Source organism: Mobula birostris, chromosome 17 (assembly GCF_030028105.1).
Source record: "Mobula birostris isolate sMobBir1 chromosome 17, sMobBir1.hap1, whole genome shotgun sequence".
NCBI lineage: Eukaryota > Metazoa > Chordata > Chondrichthyes > Myliobatiformes > Myliobatidae > Mobula > Mobula birostris.
The window spans coordinates 47,894,402-47,915,285 of record NC_092386.1 but is presented as its reverse complement, the minus strand read 5'-3'; the positions used below and the strand labels follow the sequence as shown (position 1 = coordinate 47,915,285).

Below are 20,884 nucleotides of genomic sequence, written 5' to 3'. Positions count from 1 at the left end.
TGCAATTTTGCTCTATCATCTGCCTGTCCTCCCTCACAGTCTCACTACACAGTGCAGCTACTTGAATGCCAACTGCCCCATCCTCAGCCCTATCACTCTGGTTCCCATCACCCTGCTAAATTAGAATAAGCCCTCTTCAATAGCTCCAGCAAACCTGCCCACAAGGATATTGGTTCCCCTCAGGTTCAGGTGTAACCCACCCTTTTTGTACAGGTCATACTTTCCCCAGAAGTGATCCCGATGATCCAGAAATCTGAAACCCTGACCCCTGCACTAATTCTTCAGCCACACATTCATCTGCTGAATCATCCTATTCTTACCCTCACTGGTACATATCACAGGCAGCAATCCAGAGATTACTATCCTGGAGGTCCTGCTTTTCAGCTTTCTACCCAGCTCCCTATATCCTCTTTACAGGACCAGCTCCTTTTTCCTACTCACATCATTGGTACAAGTATGTACCATGACTTCCAGCTACTCACTCTCCCCTTTCAGAATACTCTGGACCTGATCTGGGACATCCCTGACCTTGCCATGTGGGAGACAACATAACATCACATCCACAGAACCTACTGTCTGCTCCTCTAATGGAATCGCTCATCACTACTGCACTCCGCATCCTTCCCTTCTGAATCACAGAGACAGACTCGGTGCCAGAGATCAGGTCGCTGCAGCTTCTCTCCCTAGTAAATCACCCACCTCCCAAATAGTATCTAAAGTGGCATACTTGTTATGGAGTGGAACAGCCATGGGGGTACTCTGTACTGACTGCCTATTCCTGTTCCCTTTCCTGACAAGTCACCCAGCTGCCTGCCTCTGCAACTTAGAGATGACTACCTCCCTGTAGCTCCCATCACCTCCTCATTCTCCCATATGAGCCAAAGGTCATCCAGCTGTAACCCCAGTTCTTTAACTGAGACGTAGCTCGGTGCACTTGGTGCAGATGTAGTTATCAGGGGGGCTGTTGGTCTCTTGAAGTTCCCAGATCTCATGCAATGAACATACTATCAACTCTGGACCCATTTTCAGAACACCAGTTATGTAGTAACAGGAAAAAAAAACTTACTAAAAATTTATTTAGAACCTCCACTTGTACCTGCCCAAGCCTGACCACTCTAACAATAGCCACAATGGCTGCTCTACTTACACTTCGCATTTTATTGGCTCCTGCTGAGTGCCTAATAGATAGTCATGATTGCAGCCTGCCAAAAATTACTTTATTTTATTATTTTCACTTTATTAGTCAGGCTAGTCCAGTAGTCTCCAGAACATCAATCATATTCCGGGCCCGGGGTTGAAGTGCTCGGCAGAGATGGTGCTCGGTGTCGGAGGCTTGAAGTTTTTGTACGGACTCAAGAGTTAGCTGTGGTCGGGTGCTTCCAGGGTGCTGCATCGGCAAGTTTGCAGCGCTGGAGGTTCATGGCAGGGAGAGTTTTTCTTCCTTCTACCGTCTGCGTGAGATGATAGGACTTCCGAGAGACTTTTTTTTTTACCTGTTCTTTATCAAATTACGGTATTGCTTTGCACTGTTGTAACTATTTGTTATAATTATGTGGTTTTTGTCAGTTTTTCAGTCTTGGTTTGTTTTGTGTTTCTGTGATATCATTCTGGAGGAACACTGTATCATTTCTTAATGCATGCATTACTAAATGACAACTAAAGAGGACTGCGTGTCCTCATAATCTAATCTAATCTAATAATCTAATATGTCCATTAAGGATTTTAAATATCGATAAGCTTGGATTAGGTTTCCAAATGTAGGAACGGGTCAATCACAAGTACAGCTCTGTTCCCCATAAATACAGATGGAGAATAGCAGAAGAAATCACTGAATATCAAAAGAAATGATCTACTGTCCCCTTCTCAATCCAGTTTGTATGGGTTAACTGCAGCATTCCAACAAAGATCAGCTAGCCACAAGTCTGAGGACCCAACCCCTTGGTTATGTGGATCAATTAATAGATGTTAATCCATTAAAAAATATTTAATGGCATTCTCAACTCAAAAATAAACATTATTCTTAGTAAATAATTTTTTTCAAAGGCATCTGATGGCAAGAAAGATTTTTGAATATTTGTGGACAGAAACAATAACATCCCGTTACATAGCAAACTAATTAAGCTTACTTACTTTACTTACATTTTCACTGCTGAAAATACTCTAATACTGGCAAAAATTACAACCTTGGTTAATATTTAATTGATAGGTGGACAGCAGTGCATTATGCTCAGTATATGCGTTGGTGCATATATTGGCAGGACCCCATTCTCTACTTGGAGAAGTGAATCACAAATATACTTTGGTCTTGCAAATCCCGAATCAATCTGACAAAAGGATACTAATCCTGTAGTGGTACACAATTTTTAAATATTAAAAATTAAATTTAACTATTTTAAAATTAGAACTATTAGAAGCATTCTGTACATACAATATTAACCAATTTTTGAAAATATTATACAGATAAATTAGCATGGCATCAGTACTGTATAATCTTTCACAAAATTTTTTAAAAACTGATTTTTTCCTCAATTCAACAATGGATTATGTTTGGGCTCTACAGGCAGTTCGTTTTGCATGGATTATCACTTCCTATATACAAGTTGATTTTATATACCATTTCCTGCATGGATTAGTTTTGATTCAATTTGAAGCACAGTGAAAAGACGCACATCTCCATTCTCTTTTCAGTGGCCCTTAAAACAGCAATATCTGTGAGTCTCAAATTTTTGATAATATTGGTAAACATTTAGTAGATATACTTTGACGGGAGCATTATGTTCATCTGTTGTTTGCACTGCAGAGTTACGGAGTGCTGTGTGTGTGTATTGCCTTGGTTAAGACCAATTGGAAGAATAATCAACAGTATTTGGGTATCTGATGATTTTGTATTGAATTTTATTTAACTTTCTGCAGTTTTACATGTAAGAGATCTCATTAACCCCAAAGAAAGTTTCTATCTTGGTTGATTTTTTGAGAAGCTGTTTAACTCGCTGAGTTGTGTACAAATGCACTGTAAGGACAGTAGAGTTAAATGATAACTCATCTTCAGAGGCATCACTCGCAGACGCATCTAAATGCAGCAGACAATCATGTTAGCTTCCAACCCAGGCAATGTTGATCTCTAAGACTTGGAGGTCAGGTGAGAATGTGGCTCACCAACCATGTCTTTGCGATGCTGAAACAAAAGCACAATTAGCAGAGCTGCAGCATGAGCTCGCGCAAAAGCTCAAGTGGCAAGAAAGGGGGCGGCTAATGCTAAGTGCAAAGCTGAGATGCAAATGAATGAAGGCTACATTAAGTGCACTCAAGGAAGAGTGCAATGATGAGGTTGCCTCAGCAGAGGCAAAAGTGTATGAAGCAGCAGCTGACTTAGACAGTTGAGTTTATAACCTGGAATCAGTCATGTTTTGCCTGTCACAACAGCCAATGCACCTTACTAAAGAATATGTCCAAATTAATTTTGGGTATTAAAAAAAGGGGTATAGCTCTACAAGGAGAAGCCAACACGTAGCTAACATGCATTTCACATGCTCCAGGTATTGACAGTCAAGGTCTTAGCAGCAAAGACCCACAACATCCCCTTCTGAAGTTCCACCACAGCAAAGACCTATCAAGAGTTGCTACTGATGCCAATCCGATTTGCACAGACATGGACAGACTGAACTTCCATTCATCCCAGGACATGCATTTGGCAAACTAGTCTCCACAATGTTCTCATTCAGCAACTGCAGATGCATTAAATTTGGCTTGGTATCTGGCTCGTCAAGACCTAGTCACAGCAGGACAAAGTGTTCGACAACCACTCTGCCAGTTATCTGTCCTGGAAGTCAAACTTTCGTAAAGCTGTGGAAAGACCAAGTCTCAAACCTAGTGAAGAGCTAGACCTCCCTGTAGGTGGCTTGGTGGGGAGTCATTAGAGCAATGCAATGGTTAGAGCAGATCACAGCAATAATCTAGCTACAGGCTTACAAATGCCATAGCAGAGGTTGGACAAATGTTATGGCACTCCGGAGGCAATTCAAGAATCTCTTTTCAGCAGACTTGCTAACTTTCCAAAGCTCTCTCAAAAAGAACTGCAGAAGCTACCGGAACTTGCAGATCTGTTATCAGAATGGCAGCCTCAAAAAACAAGGATTACCTACTAGGGCTGAGTTTCTTGGATACAGCAAAAGGAATAAATTCAATAGTGGAAAAACTACTGAACAATATCAAAGAACAGTGACACACACAGAATGCTGGTGGAATGCAGCAGGCCAGGCAGCATCTATAGGAAGAAGTACAGTTGACGTTTTGGTCCGAGACCCTTCATCAGTCCTGGTATTGGGAAATGAATCTGGCCAGGTGTCGGACCTCTCAGTGGGACAATATTTTGGAGGTAGTGACCACAACTCTATCTCCTTACCATAGTAGACAATTTTGGAAAACATTTAATTGGGGTGGGGGAATGATCCTATTAGGCAGGAACTTGGGAGCATAAAATGTTCTCAGGGAAATGCATGGCAGAAATGTGGCAAATCTTCAGGGAACATTTGCATGGAGTTCAGCATAGGTATGTTCCATTGAGGCAGGGAAAGGATGGTAGAGTTAAAGAACCATGGTGTACGAAGTATATAGAAAATCTAATTAAGAAGAAAAACTTACCAAAGGTTCAAGAAACTAGATACTGTTAGAGCTCTAGAAAATAACAAGGTTGCTAGCAAGGAGTTTAAGAATAGAATTAGGAGAGCCAGAACAGACCATGAGAAGGCCTTGGTGAGTAGGATTAAAGAGAACCCCAAGGCATTCTACAAGTATGTGAAGAGCAAGAGGATGAGCCGTGTGAAAATAAGACCAATCAGGTGAATAGTGGAAATGTGTGCATGGAGTCAGAGGAGGTAGCGGAGGTACTTAATGAATACTTTGCTTCAGTATTCACCAGGGAAAAAGATCTTGGCAATTGTGGGGATGATTCACAGCAGACTGAAACGCTTCAACATATAGACATTAAGAAAGAGGATGTACTGGAGGTTTTGAAAAGCATTAAGTTACATAAGTCACTGGGACTGCACGATATATATCCCAGGCTACTATGAAAAGCAAGGAGGAGATCGCTGAGCCTCTTGCGATGATCTTTGCGTCATCAATAAGGAAGGGGGAAGTACTGGAGGATTGGAGGGTTGCAAATGTTGTTCCCTTGTTTAAGAAAGTGAGTAGGGATAACCCAGGAAATTATAGATCAGTGAGTCTGACTTCAGTGGTGGGCAAGTTGTTGGAGAAGATCCTTAGAGGCAAGACTTATAAACATTTAGAGACATAATCTGATTAGGGATAGTCAGCATGGCTTTGTCAAGGGCAGGTCATGACTTACGAGCCTGAATGAATTTTTTGAGGAGCCTAGTAGGAAGACAGCTCTGTGGAGATGCTTCCTATGTGGGTTGGTGTGGGAACGATAGGGCTGAATAGTAGGATAATCGGTATTGTTGTGGAATGCTGACTGGCAAGTGGACAACATTAGAGCAGTGTACTGACTAGGTCACCTGGATCCTGCAGTTATTTCTATCATGACAATGGGGCAGGACAGGTGTTTATGTCAGATTCCCAGCACAGTATTGCATATCTACTGTATATTTAATACTTCAAGAGCCCCTATGATCACCAAATCCATTTAGTGATCTATTTTTGAGTAAAGTTTCATGAGTGCTAAGTGAGGTTCCATTGTGAGAGTTTTGATTTTTTTACAATTATCTTTATGCGTCCCTAATTTGTGACTCCTTCTACCAATGGGAGCAAATCACCTCTCTGTTTATGCCTGTCATTTTAAATACCTCTAGCAGGCTCTCCCACAGCCTACTGCTTTTCAAGCAGAACAACCCCAATTCCACTCGGTAAAATGGTGTGTTTCTGCTATGCCCATTCGGTGTAAAGCCCAGAGACAAAAAAAAAGATTGTAGATGCTGGAATCTAGAGCAAAAGAAAATAAAACAAACTGCTGGAGGAACACCTGATATTTATTCTCAATCACTAACATCACCTGAAATTAGTTCTTTTTTGTGCCAGCAGTACAGTGCAAAGAAATAAAACTACTATAAATTACAAACCTGGAAAAATAATGAGGTTTTGTTTTTGGGTTAATGGACTATTCAGAAATCTGAAGGCAGAGGGGAAGAAGCTATTTCTGAATTGTTGAGTGTGGGTCTTCAGGCTTCTGTACCTCCTTCCTGATGGTAGCAATGAGAAGAGGGCATGTCCTGGATGACACCTTGAGGCACCACCCTTTGGAGATTATTAGGTTACATTATATTATGAAGACACGCAGTCCTCTTTTATTGTCATTTAGTAATGCATGCATTAAGAAATGATACAATGTTCCTCCAGTATGATATCACAGAAACACAAGACAAACCAAGACTGAAAAACTGACAAAAACCACATAATTAAAACATATAGTTACAACAGTGCAAAGCAATACTGTAATTTGATAAAGAACAGACCATGGGCACGGTAAAAAGTGTTAAAGTCTCTCGAAAGTCCCATCACCTCACGCAGACGGTAGAAGGAAGAAAAACTCTCCCTGCCATGAGTTTCCAGCGCCACAAACTTGCCGATGCAGCACCCTGGAAACACCCGACCACAGCCGACTCTTGAGTCCATCCGAAAACTTCGAGCCTCCGACCAGCCCTCTGACACTGAGCACCAAACACCATCTCTGCCGAGCGCTTCGACCCCGGCCACCAAGCAACAGGCAAAGCGAAGGATTTGGGGCCTTCCCCTCCGGAGATTCTCGATTGCACAGTGGCAGCGGAGTGGGCATTTCAGAAGTTTCTCTAGAAGTTCCTCCGTGCTTCTCACATCTGTCTCCATTATATCAGGATTGTGCACGGTACCTACTTAATAAATACCGATATCATTTCCGAGTGGCCGCACGTGCTGCGTCGCGCCGCCATCTTCTCCTCCCCTCCATAGCTCTTATGGTGGGGAGGATTGTGTTTGTGATGGAGCTGACTAAGTCTACAACTTTCTAAAGCCGCTTGCAATCCTGTGACTGCATATCAGATTGCAATGTAACCAATCTCCACTGTACATCTATAGAAATTGGTAAGAGTCTTTGGTGACGTACTGAATCTCCTCAAATTCCGAAAAAAGAAGTTGCTGGAGTGTCTTTGTGATTACATCAATGTGTTGAGTCCAGGATAGATCCTCAGATTCTGACACCTAAGAACTTGAAGCTGCTTATCCTTTCCACCACCTTAATGAGGACTCCTGTGTGTTCTCCCAATATCCTAAGTCCACAATCAGTATCTGGTCTTGCTGACACTGAGGGTGAGGTTATGCAGTAATTTATCAGCTGATTATTTAGCCAGCTGATTTATCTCACTCCCACCTGCCTCCTCATCGCTATCTGAGATTCTCCCAATATCAGTGGTGTCATCAGCGAATTTATAGATGGTGCTTAGCCACACGGTCATGATTGCAGAGAGAATAGAGCAGAAGGGTAAGCGTACACCCTTGAGTTGCATCTGTGTTGATTGTCAGCAAGGATTCAATGGTTCATTTATTATTAAAGTATACAACTCTAGGGCTACGGGTATCCCTAGGTAATTTTTAAAGTAAGTACATGTTCAGCATGGCATTGTGGGCCGATGGGCCTGTATTGTGCTGTAGGTTTTCTGTGTTTCTATGTAACAAAATATACTGATGAAGGAAGAGCAGTGGATGTAGTGTATATGGATTTCAATAAGGCATTTGATAAGGTTCCCCATGCAAGGCTCCTTCAGAAAGTAAGGAGGCAGGGGATCCAAGGAGACCTTGCTTTCTGAATCCAGAATTAGCTTGCCCACCGAAGGCAAAGGGTGGTTGTAGATCAGAGGTGGCCAACCCTTTTACATTCCATGCATCACTTTTATCATGCATGAGTTCAGATGCACCATACTACTCTTGAACGCCCACAATTCTTGTAAGAATATGTTAATATTGAACTCAGGCGTGAAAAAAAAATCACATCTGAACTTGTGCGTGAAAAAATTGATGCATGGAACGTAAAAGGTTGGCCACCCCTGTTGTAGATGGTTCGTATTCTGCATGGAGGTAGGTGACCAGTGGTGTTCCGCAGGGATCTATTCTGGGATCCCTCCTCTTTGTGATTTTTATAAATGACCTGGATGAAGAAGGAGAAGAGTGGGTTAGTAAGTTTGCTGATGACACAAATGTTGGGGGTGTTGTGGGTAGTCTAGAGGTTTGTCCAAGGTTACAGTGGGACATTGATAGGATACAAAACTGGGCTGAGAAGTGGCAGATGGAGTTCAACCCAGATAAGTGTGAAATGGTTCATTTTGGTAGGTCCAATTTGAAGACAGAATATAAATGGTAAGACTCTTGGCAGGGTGGAAGATCTGAGAGATCATGGGGTCTGTGTTGATAAGACACTCAAAGCTGCTGCACAGGTTGACAGTGTCATTAAGACAGTGTATAGTGTGTTGCCATTCATCAACCGTGAGATTGAGTTCAAGAGCCATGAGGTAATGTTGCAGCTATACAAGACCTTGGTCAGACCCCACTTGGAGTACTGTGTTCAGTTCTGGTCACCTCACTACAGGAAGGATGTGTATCCTATAGAGAGTGCAGTGCAGATTTACAAGGATGTTGCCTGGATTGAAGGGCGTACCTTATGAGAATAGGTTGAGTGTCTTGGCCTTTTCTCCTTGGAGTGACGGACGATGAGAGGTGACCTGATAGAGATGTACAAGATGATGAGGGGCAGTGATCATGTGGATAGCCAGAGGCTTTTTCCCAGGGCTGAAATCGCTAATATGAGGGGCATAGTTTTAAGGTGTTTGGAAATAGGTACTGAGGGGATGTCAGGGGTAGGTTTTTCCACACAGAGATTGGTGGGTGTGTGGAATGCACTGCCGGAGGCAGTGGTGGAAGAGGATACAATAGGGTCTTTTAAGAGCCTCTTAGATAGATACATGGAGCTTAGAAAAATAGAGGGCTATGTGCTAGGGAAATTCTAGGCAGTCTAGGCACATTGTGGACCGAAGGGCCTGTACTGTCTGTAAATTCCTATGTTCTATGTATCCTTGTCAACCCTCTTTGAGCGCAACCACATTCCCAACAACAGGGATGAAATCTCAACTCCTGAAGCTGTATGCAATCATTCACATCTTAAAACCATTGCTGACAAGATTCCCCCACTTGACTCTTCCGCTGCAATTGTCCTGTTGCTTGGCAGAGACAACACCCATACACATAAGGTATGTGAACAGCACAATGATTGGCACAATGCACCTTCTGCCCAAGGACTGAACCTGGGTTGGGTTATAGTGGGTGAAATCTGCCTCGATGGTGCTCATCAGCCCAATGTCAGCACATTTAAAATTAATGTCTTGGAGAAAGAACGCACAATTTATTTCAGACCCTGAGAGAGTAGAATCTGTATGAAAGAGAAGGCTGTAAATAAGCAAACCAAGTGCCTGACATACTTACCACTACTCAACCAGATTTAGGCAAGCTGATCTTGTCACTTTAAAGATAACTATAAACTGGCACCTTCCATCGAAGATGAGGTCTTTCTTTGAATCATGAACAAAGAGCTTAGCAAAGATAAGTCAAACAGCTGGCTAGGTCTCCTTTCCTACCAAACAACAGAAAGCAGGCCTTTAGTCAACTCAGATTGTTCCTCAGTTGCACATTGAGATGGAAACAAGAAATGAAAGATCATCACATGATCTCAGGAACAATCACGCTGAGCTAGCTCCACCACCAAATCCTAACAAAGGAAACTGGTACTTGCCCAACTTTGGTGTTTACCACTCCCAAAAAACTGCACAAATATGAAATATCGTTGATTCAAGTACAGCTCAAAAGCATATCACTGAACAAGGTAATGCTGCAGAGTCCAAATCCTCAATGTCCATCGCAATATTGGCAGACATCGAATAAATGTTCCACAGCTTCCTTTTGAGGAAGGATCATCAAGACTACCTCAGAACCTTGTGGTTTCATGACCACCAACTGGGTAGTGATTCTGGAGTACTGCATGAGAGTTCATGTATTTGGTAGTTGTCTCTCAATAGCTGTGACAATGTATGGCCTTAAGAGCACAGATACCAAGGGAGTGAAGGAATTTGGATTGAAGCATCAAGGTAAATAGGAAGGCAATGGATCTCAACCCAGCTGATCATGCCACAAGAATGTTCCAAACTAATCAGCCCATCCTCTCCTTGTGGTTAACTGGACCAGCATTTCTTGCTGATCCTCAACAGGAAACTTCTGATTTAGCTGACCCTGAGGGAGATGAAGAAATATGTCCTTAAGTGTTGACCAACATCATTCATTTATCACAGCTCCAACTAGGCAGTTCATGCTTTGAGGGTTTTTTCCCCAAGCTGGAAGTCACTTACCAGAGCAATTGCCTGCCTCTCACATATTGCTCATTCCTCTACGAGTAGCCAAAGAGAGCCTTTGCAATGGTTGGCACATCTGTAAGCAACCTCTCAGTGCTGAGCAACTGAATTGTCAAAGGGTAGAATTCTTCTTGTTGTTCAAAGACAGATTTATTTATACAGAGGAAGTGCACTGCATCACAAAGCAGGAATCTCTCCTAAAACAAAGTCTCCTTAGTAAACTCTGCCCCTTCCTTGACTCTGAGGGGCTATTGCAAGTTGGAGGACATATTAAGAAGGCACAATTCACTTCAGAGATAACTTATCAAATCATCATACTGAGTGAGGATCAGATCACCGCACTGCTCATTTGACAGTACCGTAAGCAAGTATGTCATCACGGCCACCATTTTTGAAGTGAGAACAGTTAAAGACTTTGTAGTAAGATTGTTTTCAAGACTAGTTGATGAGACTACCCCCTGTTGCCAAAGATCTAGTGAAATGATCATTTGATTTTTTAGGATCAGTAGTTAAATTTGACATCCTATGGATGCCAGGCAGGGAGTGTTATGGCCTCGAGAGGCGCAGTTTGTTTTGTATGGACATTACTCCTACACGTAAGCTGTTTTTTTATATTGCTTCCTGCACGCGTTAGTTTAAATTTGATTTGAAGCACGGTGGAAAGACCACATTCTCCATTCTCTCTTCATTTACCCTTGATAACAGCAATATTGGTAATATTGGTAAACATTTAGTAGATATATTTTGAAGGAAGTAGTTTAGGTTTATCGTTACGCCACGTGTTTACTTTTATTTACACTGCATATGCGTATTACCTTGGTTAACACTGACTGGGAGAATAATTGACAGTATTGGTATATTCAGACGCATGACGATTCTGTATTGAATTAAATATGTATTTTACTTAACTCTCTGTAGTTTCACAAGTAAGAGAACTCATTAAAAGGCTGAAGAAAGCTTCTGAGTTAGGTGATCTTTGAGAAGTTATTTAACTTGCTGCAAAGCTATGTACATATGCACTGCGGGGCAGTAGAGGCTACATACCTTTGAAGGCTGAGAAGGAGCGATTATTTTTGCACTGGAGTCCTGTTGGACATGCTGCTTCTTCTTCTTACTCCCACTGTACTTTTGTTTCGAAGGGCAAACATCCTCAGAGTATAAAGATGCTTGTGCAAATGGATTCAAAGGTGATTCCACACATTGCTTATATGAATAATATGAAAAATAATCCACAGGTAAGTGAGATGACATAACTGGATAGGATGTGTGCAATTCTGCAAAATTCTGGGAAAATTTACTGCAGTCATTCTCTGATTCTTGTAAATGTTGCCTAGAGTATAGCAAAAGAAAACAAGAGCATTAATCAATAACTAAGGGAGGCAATTGCAAGTAAAGACATTGCTATTTTTGTGTGCGCATTATACTATGCATCTTTACACTTACATTTTACGAAATATGAACCATCATACAATTCAGAAATGAGATCATCTGCAAACCATCTTGTTCTACACTCAAACAATATTAGTATTATTTCTAATCATATCCACTCCTTTACTGAGGATATTAAATTTTATTAGTCTGGATCCCTCTGATACCTTGCATTCTATTCATGTAGATGTCGAAACTCTACCAGCTACAAGAAAGGACGTGTCACTTGTTCTAGGACCAATAATGTCATTACACAAAGAATGTATTTTCACTGAAATAACAAGAGAGCAGTCAGCAGCAGGATCTTAGTTCTCTCTAGTGAAGGTCAATTGTACTATCAGTCAGACACCAATTATCTCAGCAGACATATTGGAAGAATTTGGCACCTCACGCCTCAATTCGGCAAAAAGTACATCAAGCAGTACATTTACCTGAAAGCAAAACATTAGTACGGTAGGTACTGAAACAAACCTCCCGCTGGTTGATGTACATTGTGAAGGTCAAATACCAAGTCTACCACAGCAAGCCTGAAACACAATTGTAGCTTCTTTATCAATATGTTGAATAAATGCAAAAAGTAAGAAGAATGGCATTATTACCTCATTTGTTGCAGTTTCTTTTTAAAAACAGGCTTTATGTGTTTCCCAGTATTTATGATTACATAGGGAAAGAAACAGAAAGAAGTCAGTGGGCCACTTGATGTTCATTCTTCCATGAGTGAAAGAAATATCCTAAATACCTATATGCCCATACAAAGTGTTGGCGGTCAGTGGGGGGGGGGGGGAGGCAGGGGTGGGTAAAGAGGCAATAGGTGAAACAGTGAAGAGAGAAGAGAAGTTGTGTTTTTAAAGTTAAACCCAACACAGCTTCTAGGAATTGTGGAAACAGGATTAAATATTCTGGGTACTATTGGTAACCACTATTTGACAGTGCATCATTTTCCTCAGTTTATGCTCCGTATGCTATAACGTAACTAAATTCAAGGTCACTGTCTCGAAATATTAACTATTTTTCTCAGTGCTAATGGAGTCTGGCCTGTTAAGAAACACCACTAATTATTATCTTTAGATTGATGCTCTGGATTAATTTTATTTATCAGAGTCAGATTTAATATCACTGACACACATCATGAAATTTGTTAACAGCGGCAGCAGTACAGTGCAATACATAATTTACAAAAAAACAAGTAAATCAATTACAGTAAGTATATTAAATAGTTAAATTAAAAAGTGCCAAGACAGAAATAATAAAAGTGAGGTAGTGTTCATCAGTTCAGTGTCCATTTGGGAATCAGATGGCAGAGGGGAAGAGGCTGTTCCTGAATCGCTGTGTGTCTGCCTTCAGGTTTCTGTACCTCCTTCCTCATGGTAACAGTGAGAAAAGGCCTTGCCCTGGGTGATGGCGTCCTTAATGATGGATGTGGCCTGTCTGAGGTACTGCTCCTTGAAGATGTCTTGGATACTATGGAGGCTAGTACCCAAGATGGAACTGACTAACTTTACAACTTTCTGTAGCCTCTTTTGATCCTATGCAGTAGCCCCTCCCATACCAGACAGTGATGCAGCCTATCAGAATGCTCTCCATGGTACATCTGTAGAAGTTTTCAAGTGTCTCAGGTGACAAGCCAAATCTCAAACTCGAAATTAAATATAGCCGCTGTCCTGCCTTCGTTACATCTGCATCAGTGTGTTGGGAACAGGTTAGTTCCTCAGAGATCTTGATATCCAGGAACTTGAAATTGCTCACTCTCTCCACTTCCGGTCCCTCTATAAGGATTGGTTCATGATCCCTTGTCCTACCCTTTCTGAAGTCCACAATTAGCTCTTTGGTCTTATTGATGTTAAGGGCAAGGTTGTTGCTGCGACACTTTATGCTTGGAATAATGATTCTGTCTATCCAAGTTGATAGAATTTTTTAAAATTATCAATCAGATTCTCTTCACCTCTCCTTATTCCCTTAGTTCCTGGGAAAACTGGATGCTCTCTCTCAGTCTTCTTTCCCCATTATTATAACCCTGTGGTGCATACCTTTATTGCAGAAAGCACTGCTCAATCAAAAGTTCCAAAATTTCGGACAGGTTCTCACTACTCTGAGTTTGACTGTTCTTTGATGTTGGCAATGAATAGCTAATATCATGCAGCATTTTTCTAGCAGATATGCTAGAAAATCCGCCCACTGAATCTGTTAGGCCTTGGGTCAGGCTCATGAATTTCATTCATTTCAAATGAAGGAGAGTGCAAGTTCCAGGTGATTTATTCAATTAAGTAGATGTATTTAGCTGTTAAAACAAACATATGCTATTATTTTAGTTAATGTTCTGTTAAAAAAAAATTCTAAAGCTATTAAACGCTCAAGTGTGCATAGGAGAACGGCAAGTGGGGGCAATTTAGCTCTTACTGACGTGAGCCAAACTGAAGCATTCCCAGGCCAGTTGTTGCACGTCACTGCTATACTCAATCCTTCTTAGCACCATAATTGGTATGGTGAATAAATGTAATCTTTGTTTGAGTAAAGTTCAGAATTATGACTTTTTGTCAGCACATAGAAATATTAAATATATTCACCCATCCACATAAGGATCTTGAACGAAAGGATAGCAGGTTGTTAAATATCTGGGCAATGAAGCAGATTCTGTCCATCTCATTTCTACTGCTTGCTGCTTTGGCACAAATGGCTCAACATCAGCTGATAATCTGCTCTCCTATAAAAGAATGGGAGATATCTTATACTTCAATTGACATGACAAATATACGTACATATAGTACACAAAACAGGAATTAATCAAACCAAAGTAGTACACTGGGATCTTTTACATTCACCAAAAAATCCTTCATTGAACATACCAATTTAAAGGAGGTACCTTCAACAGAATAGCACTGTATAGTCAGCAAGATATCGCGTTCAAATCTTTGCAGTGCATAGGAAACCCATGCCTTTCTTAGCAAAAAAGTGCTAACTCACTGAAATAGTGCTGCCTTCATTTTTCCTGTTGTACAACTATTTAAATCAATAACAGGTTACGTATCTTTTTTAAAAAATCAGGCCTTTACTGGCAAGGACAGAAGTTGGATATAAAATGTGGATTTTTGGTGACTAAAACATCATTTTTTGGAAAAATTATAAAATGAATCTTAATCTTGCAGATCATTCAGGGCGGACATACAAAATACCTAAATAAATGGCTAAAGCATTTACAAATCAGTTCTTACACACAACTCTGAGCTGCAGAGAAAACTACATTGAAACAAAACGTAGCTAATATGAGGCTGAAGCATTTAAAAGGAATGTTTTGGTGTCAAGAAGACATGTTTGGCTCTGCTGTCAGCATAGAACGAGAGAACACAAACAATTATGCACCTGTTCCGTTACAAAGTCAGAACTTGTTTTATCTCATCAGCATTTGGTGAGAGTAAAATGTGATTTGTAAAACACCTTTAATTAAGCGATCAAATGTCTTTTAAGGTAACATTTGAAAGTTAGCAGGTGTAGAGACTAACCAAAGCAACACAAACTGTAAGAATGACTTCAAGGACATACAAGCCAGTGGAAGGATATATAGGTAGCATTTCAAATTTAATATGGAACAAAATAAAAGGTGTATTTGGTGGAAAGAGTGAGAAGAGAAAGAAAGGAATAGCAAACGGAATTTAACACAGATAAGCACAAAGTAATACATATTGAAATCCTAAACTAGGATAGCACATATACGGTACACAGCAGGAAACGTTTCTAGAACACAGAAAACTATGGAGTATCTGAAAGTGGAGATAAACGTGGACAAGGTAATGAAAACATATGGCATGAACATCGATTTCTCCTTCTGGCAATTTTTCCCCCTCCCAGTTCCCTCTTCTTCATTTCCCTATTCTGGCCTCTTACCTCTTCCCCTTACCTGCCTATCATCTCCTCCTGATACCCTTCCTTCTTCCCTTTCTCCCATGGCCCACTCTCCTCTCCTATCAGATTCCTTCTTCTCCAGACCTTTACCTCTTCCTCCCGCCTGGCTTCAGCCATCAACTTCCGGCTTGACCTCCTTCCCTCCCATCTACCTTTTTATTCTGGCATCTTTCCCCTTCCAGAAGAGGTTAGCAAACTATTCCAAGGTCAAAGGACTATACAGTGCATATGCAGAAAGACTGGGAAAGCTGAGGTTGTTTTCCTTAGAATGGAAAAGACTGCAATAGCTTCTGATTATTACATGAGGAGGTTTAAAATTATTCCCACTGGTAAAAACACAAAAGAACCAGGCAACAGACAGTAAAGGTAATTAGCCAAAGAACCAAAAACAAAGAGATGTGAAGATGTCTTGCTTTTAGAAAAGGTATAGCTGGTAGTTCTGGTCTAGAACATATTGATAGAGTGATAGAGATGGAAACAAATTTAGTTATGGGATTCAAAAGGGAGCTGAATAAGTACCTGAAAGTGTCTGTGAAAATAAAGAAGAATTACTTGGATTGATCTTCCACAGAACAGGCTTCAAATTAAAAGGCCAAATGGTTCCTTCTACACTGTAACTATTTGGTGACAGGCAACAAGCAAACAGATGATTACAAATATGAGGAAAATTAAAAATACAACCTCACAAACCTACTTTGAACCTAAACATCTCAGGTTGTTTACAGATCCACTTGAAGAATATTCTTCGAACACACAAAAACATGTAGTCCTTTGGCACACTAAAGCCTTTCCGGTTCATCTACGTCTGGCAGCAGAAACTGAAGGGAATACTAAATTCAAGAAAAAGTTATGAAGTTGCTAAAACTATCAGTTTTCCTAAATATTAGGAACACTTTAGAATTGTTAGAGCAAAGGAAGGTAGAATGAGAGTAAATAGGCAAATATAAGAGCCGACTGTAAGAGCTTCCATGGGCAAGTGAATAGGGACAAGACTAGCAAGAGTAAATGTAGTCTCTTATAGACAAAAATAGATGAATTTATAAGGAAATGGAAGAATTAAATATTGGGCACTTCCCTCACAGACCTACCAGAAATACAAGGTAATAAAATATGTACCAAGAATGAGGAACTGCAGGAAAATAATTATCAGCTTAAAATGTACTGCAGAAAATGACAGAACTAAATGCCAATAAATTCTGAGAATCTAACAATCCACAACTCAGATTTTTGAAGTGGGTAGCTATCAAGAGCTCTATAGGTTATGGAACTGTTTCCATGACTGGCAGGTTGCAAATTTAACCTTACTATTTAATAAAGGAAGGAAATTGAGCACAATCTGTTAGTAGCTCCTGTTAAAAAGAAACTGCTATAATTTATAACGATGTAATAACAGGATACCTTAAAAATAACAGGACTCCACAGATTCAGCATAAATTTAGTAAAGGAAAATCACGTTCAACTAATCTTGAATTCAAGGATATGACTGGTAGAATATACAGAGGGAAGTAGTGTATGTTATACATTTGATTCTCAAAAGGCTTTCTGAAAAATACCTGGTTAAGGATATTGTACTGACATGGATTGTGAATTGGTTATTAGACAAAAAGCAATGATCTTTGTCAGCTTTGCAGGCAGCATCTTGAGGGGTATTTCAGGATGGTGTTTGGGTACCAGATATCCACAATTTTTTCTAACAATTTGATTGAAGGACCAATATTTTCCCAAGTTTGCTAAAGATACAAAAGCAGGAAGGTAGGTGTAAGGAAGGATCAAAATGAAAAAGACATGCTGAGAGAGCAAGAACATGGTAAGTGTGTAAACAAAAGTTATCCACTTTGTGCATAGAACAGAAATGGTGACAGATTGGGTAACATTAATGTTCAAAAGAAACCTAGGTGTCCTTGCTCCCATGTAACTGAAAGCCAATATGCAGGTGCAAGAAGCAACCAAGAAGACAGGAACATAAGAAATAGGAGCAGGAGTAGGCCAACTGGCCCATAGAGCCTGCTCCTCCATTCAATAAGATCATGGCTGATCTGGCCATGGACTCATCTCCACCTACCTGCCTTTTCCCCATAACCCTCAATTGCCCTACTATGCAAAAACCTATCCAACTTTGTCTTAAATATGTTTACTGAGGTAGCCTCTACAGTTTCATTGGGCGGAGAATTACAGATTCACCACTCTCTGGGAAAAGTAGTTCCTCCTCATCTCCATCCTAAGTCTACTCCCCAAATCTTGAAGCTATCTCCCCTAGTTCTAGTCTCACCTACCAGTGGAAACAACTTTCCTGCCTCTATCTTATTTATCACTGTCATAATTTTTTTTATGTTTTTATAAGATCTCCCCTCATTCTTCTGAATTCCAGCAAGTACAGTCCCAAGTGACTCAATCTCTCATCATAGTCTAACCCCCTCATCTCTGGATCAACCTGGTGAACCTCCTCTGCACTGCCTCCAAAGCCACTATATCCTTCTTCGAGTAAGGAGATAACTTGATAGCCTTTGTTACAAAAGAATTTAAGAATGTGAGTAAAGAACTCTTACTGCAATTCTGCAGGGCCTTATGTATCTGGAGTATTGTGTAGTTTTTAACTATTTACCCAAGAAAGAAATACATGAGAGAACCCAGGTTGGTTCCAGGGTTGGTGAATCTCCATGAAGAGAGCTTGAGTGAACTGGACCTGTATCCCTAGAGTTTAAAAGAACAGAACGAACTCTCACTGAAATTTTCAAAAATTCCTACAGAGCTCAAAAGGAGTCTCAAATCATGGATCATAATCTTAGAATAAGAGGCAAGTCATGTAATGTGGAGAAATTTCTTCATGCAGTGATGGCAAATCTTTACAATTTTGTAGCCTGGAGGGCTTTGGAATCTCTTCCATCGTTCATTCAAAACAGGACATAGATTTCTAAATAATAAGCAATTGATATTAGGATAGTGCAGGTAAAATTATGGACAGATAAAATAATCAGCTATGACCTTGATGAATGAAGAGCAAGTCTAATTGATGTAGAACTAATAATGGGGAGGCGGAACAAAGTTAAGATAGCATTAAATGGCGACTCCTCTGCTTGCATCTTCAGAAACAGCTCTATTTCCATCTTTAATATCCTAATTTTTCCCTTTCAGGGTTCTTTTCAAGATCCTGACCTGGAGTTACATGCTGACTACGGTTCTTTGCGGGAATGGGGCCCGTTCTCAGGGTTTCAGGACTGGTCATTGTTTGGCACGCCAAGGGTTTGACCTGAGAGTCCAGCTCGAATTCTAAAGTCTAAGATCTCAGAGCTCTGGAGATGGGCAGATTAAGGGTCGGTGTCACAGCAGGAGACCCATGTGTCATCGGGGAAGACGGAAAATCTACTGCTGTGGGCCCAAAGACCCAGGATCTTTGCGATCATTGGGCACAGAGCTCGAAAAAAGCGATGTAATGGACTTTTAACACAGTAAACAGCGAGTTGTTTGTTATGTCTCTCCACCCGCCTGGAAACTGTAGACATCTCTTTCTCCCTTATTAGGGAGAGAGAGAATCTGCGGTATGTCTAATGCTGGGTGAAACGCAAAGTTTTTGGGGTAACTGCAAGTCCGTGTCTTTGCTATTGCTTTGCTCACGGCTGGGTGCTCAGTGACAGTGCTGATGCTTGCTTTTTTTTGCCGGTGGGGGGGAGGGGGATTGTTGCTCACTGCCGCTTACACGCGGGAGGGAGGGGAGCTTGGGGGGTACTTTGGGGTTCTTGCATTTAACTGTCGTTCATTCTTTGGGGCACTTCTCTGTTTTCGTGGCTGTTGGTGAAGAAAAAGTACTTCAGGATGTATATTGTATACATTTCTCTGACATTAAATTGGACCTCTGAACACAGAAACAGGCCATTTGGCCCAACCAAGCTAAGCTGATGTTTATATTTCATGCAAACTAACTCTTACATCTCCTTATTTAAAAGCCTGCATCTTTTACTTTATTCTTCATTGCAAATAAAGGTATGATCGGATTCCACATTCCAACTACTATGGGCAAACAGGTTTCTTTGAATTTTTACTGGATGTGTCATTAAACATCCATTACCTATGGCCTTTAGTTTCAAGTTACTCAATTGTTCTTGGCTTAACAAATTGCATTCAATGATTCAGCTGTTGTCATTTACCCAGATTAACTACCTCTCAATGCCAAATATATTTTTGTCTCTCATTTTCATAACTGACAATAGATTTTTCCTTCCAGTTTAATGCAATTCCTCAAAAAAAGACCTGAGATTCCTGGAAAATTTTTATTTGGCATTCTCAACTCAGTTATCATTAGAAGCCTGTGGATTTTCTGATAAAACTTCCAGAAGACTACATTTGACATCCTGGTCTAAAACATAACTTTTCCCCTCTAAATGCTGCCCAATATTTGACATTACCTTTCTGGTTGCAGAATTCCAGCTTCATCTGATTTTCAGTTTTGATAAGATACTGACATTTGTTTTTTTTTGTTCAGTTTGTGTCTTTCTAGATTTCAGAATGATTCTACTGAGGCTCTATGGGTTTTGAGATAGTTGAATAGTAGGAACAACAGACTTCGCCGCTCTTGGGTCTAGTGACTTATGAGGCAAGTGGGCAGGATATTTATGATACCTACTCATTGTGCCTGTGCTCCCATTACAAAAATCTTCCCAACACCTTCCCAACTGATCTCCCTCCATTTGGAGCAATCATGGGGTCTGGGTCATGTCACCAAAATGTTACATTATTTTAAATCGGTCCAAAGCAATGCCCTTGAAACATTTCTCTTTCCCGGAAAACTCATACTTTGATGGAACTCAGAGTACAGTGCATATTTCAATCAGACATTTGTTTTGCATCAACCTGATAAAAAGGCTGATGTTGTCCAATTATGTCACTGACTTACCTCTGCTGCAACTGGATTCAATTTGCGAATATCCAATTGCTTCTAGCTGATATTATCAAGACAGCACTGCCTTAATCCAGTTTGACCTTAATATACTTATTTTAAATCTATCAATCCCTCCTGAGCACTTTCCTGTTTATGTGTAGTTTGATATTTTTCTTAAGACAGTCTCGCTGGAAAACCGATAATTTATTTGCATGCTGATTATGTATGTGCTAGGGCAGCTCAAGACTGCCACAGAACTAAAGTCATTGACAAGATGGATAACACAGGAGGTTTTATATATATT

At 40.5% G+C, this 20,884-nt stretch overlaps 1 protein-coding gene across 5 annotated transcripts in view; it reads right to left on the bottom strand.

Moving 5' to 3' along the window:
- Positions 1-20,884, bottom strand: part of secisbp2 (SECIS binding protein 2) — an 83,952-nt gene that overhangs the window by 59,414 nt on the left and 3,654 nt on the right. For 3 of the 5 annotated variants that reach the window (XM_072281666.1, XM_072281670.1, XM_072281667.1), the window contains exons 2-3: positions 14,375-14,511; positions 11,427-11,712 (exon numbers count right to left, since the gene is read on the bottom strand). In XM_072281666.1, coding sequence (XP_072137767.1) covers positions 11,427-11,712; positions 14,375-14,511 — 423 coding nt within the window. Of the gene's footprint in view, positions 1-11,426; positions 11,713-12,409; positions 12,442-14,374; positions 14,512-20,884 lie in introns of all 5 variants that reach the window. The other 2 variants (XM_072281668.1, XM_072281669.1) reach the window with 2 other exon arrangements.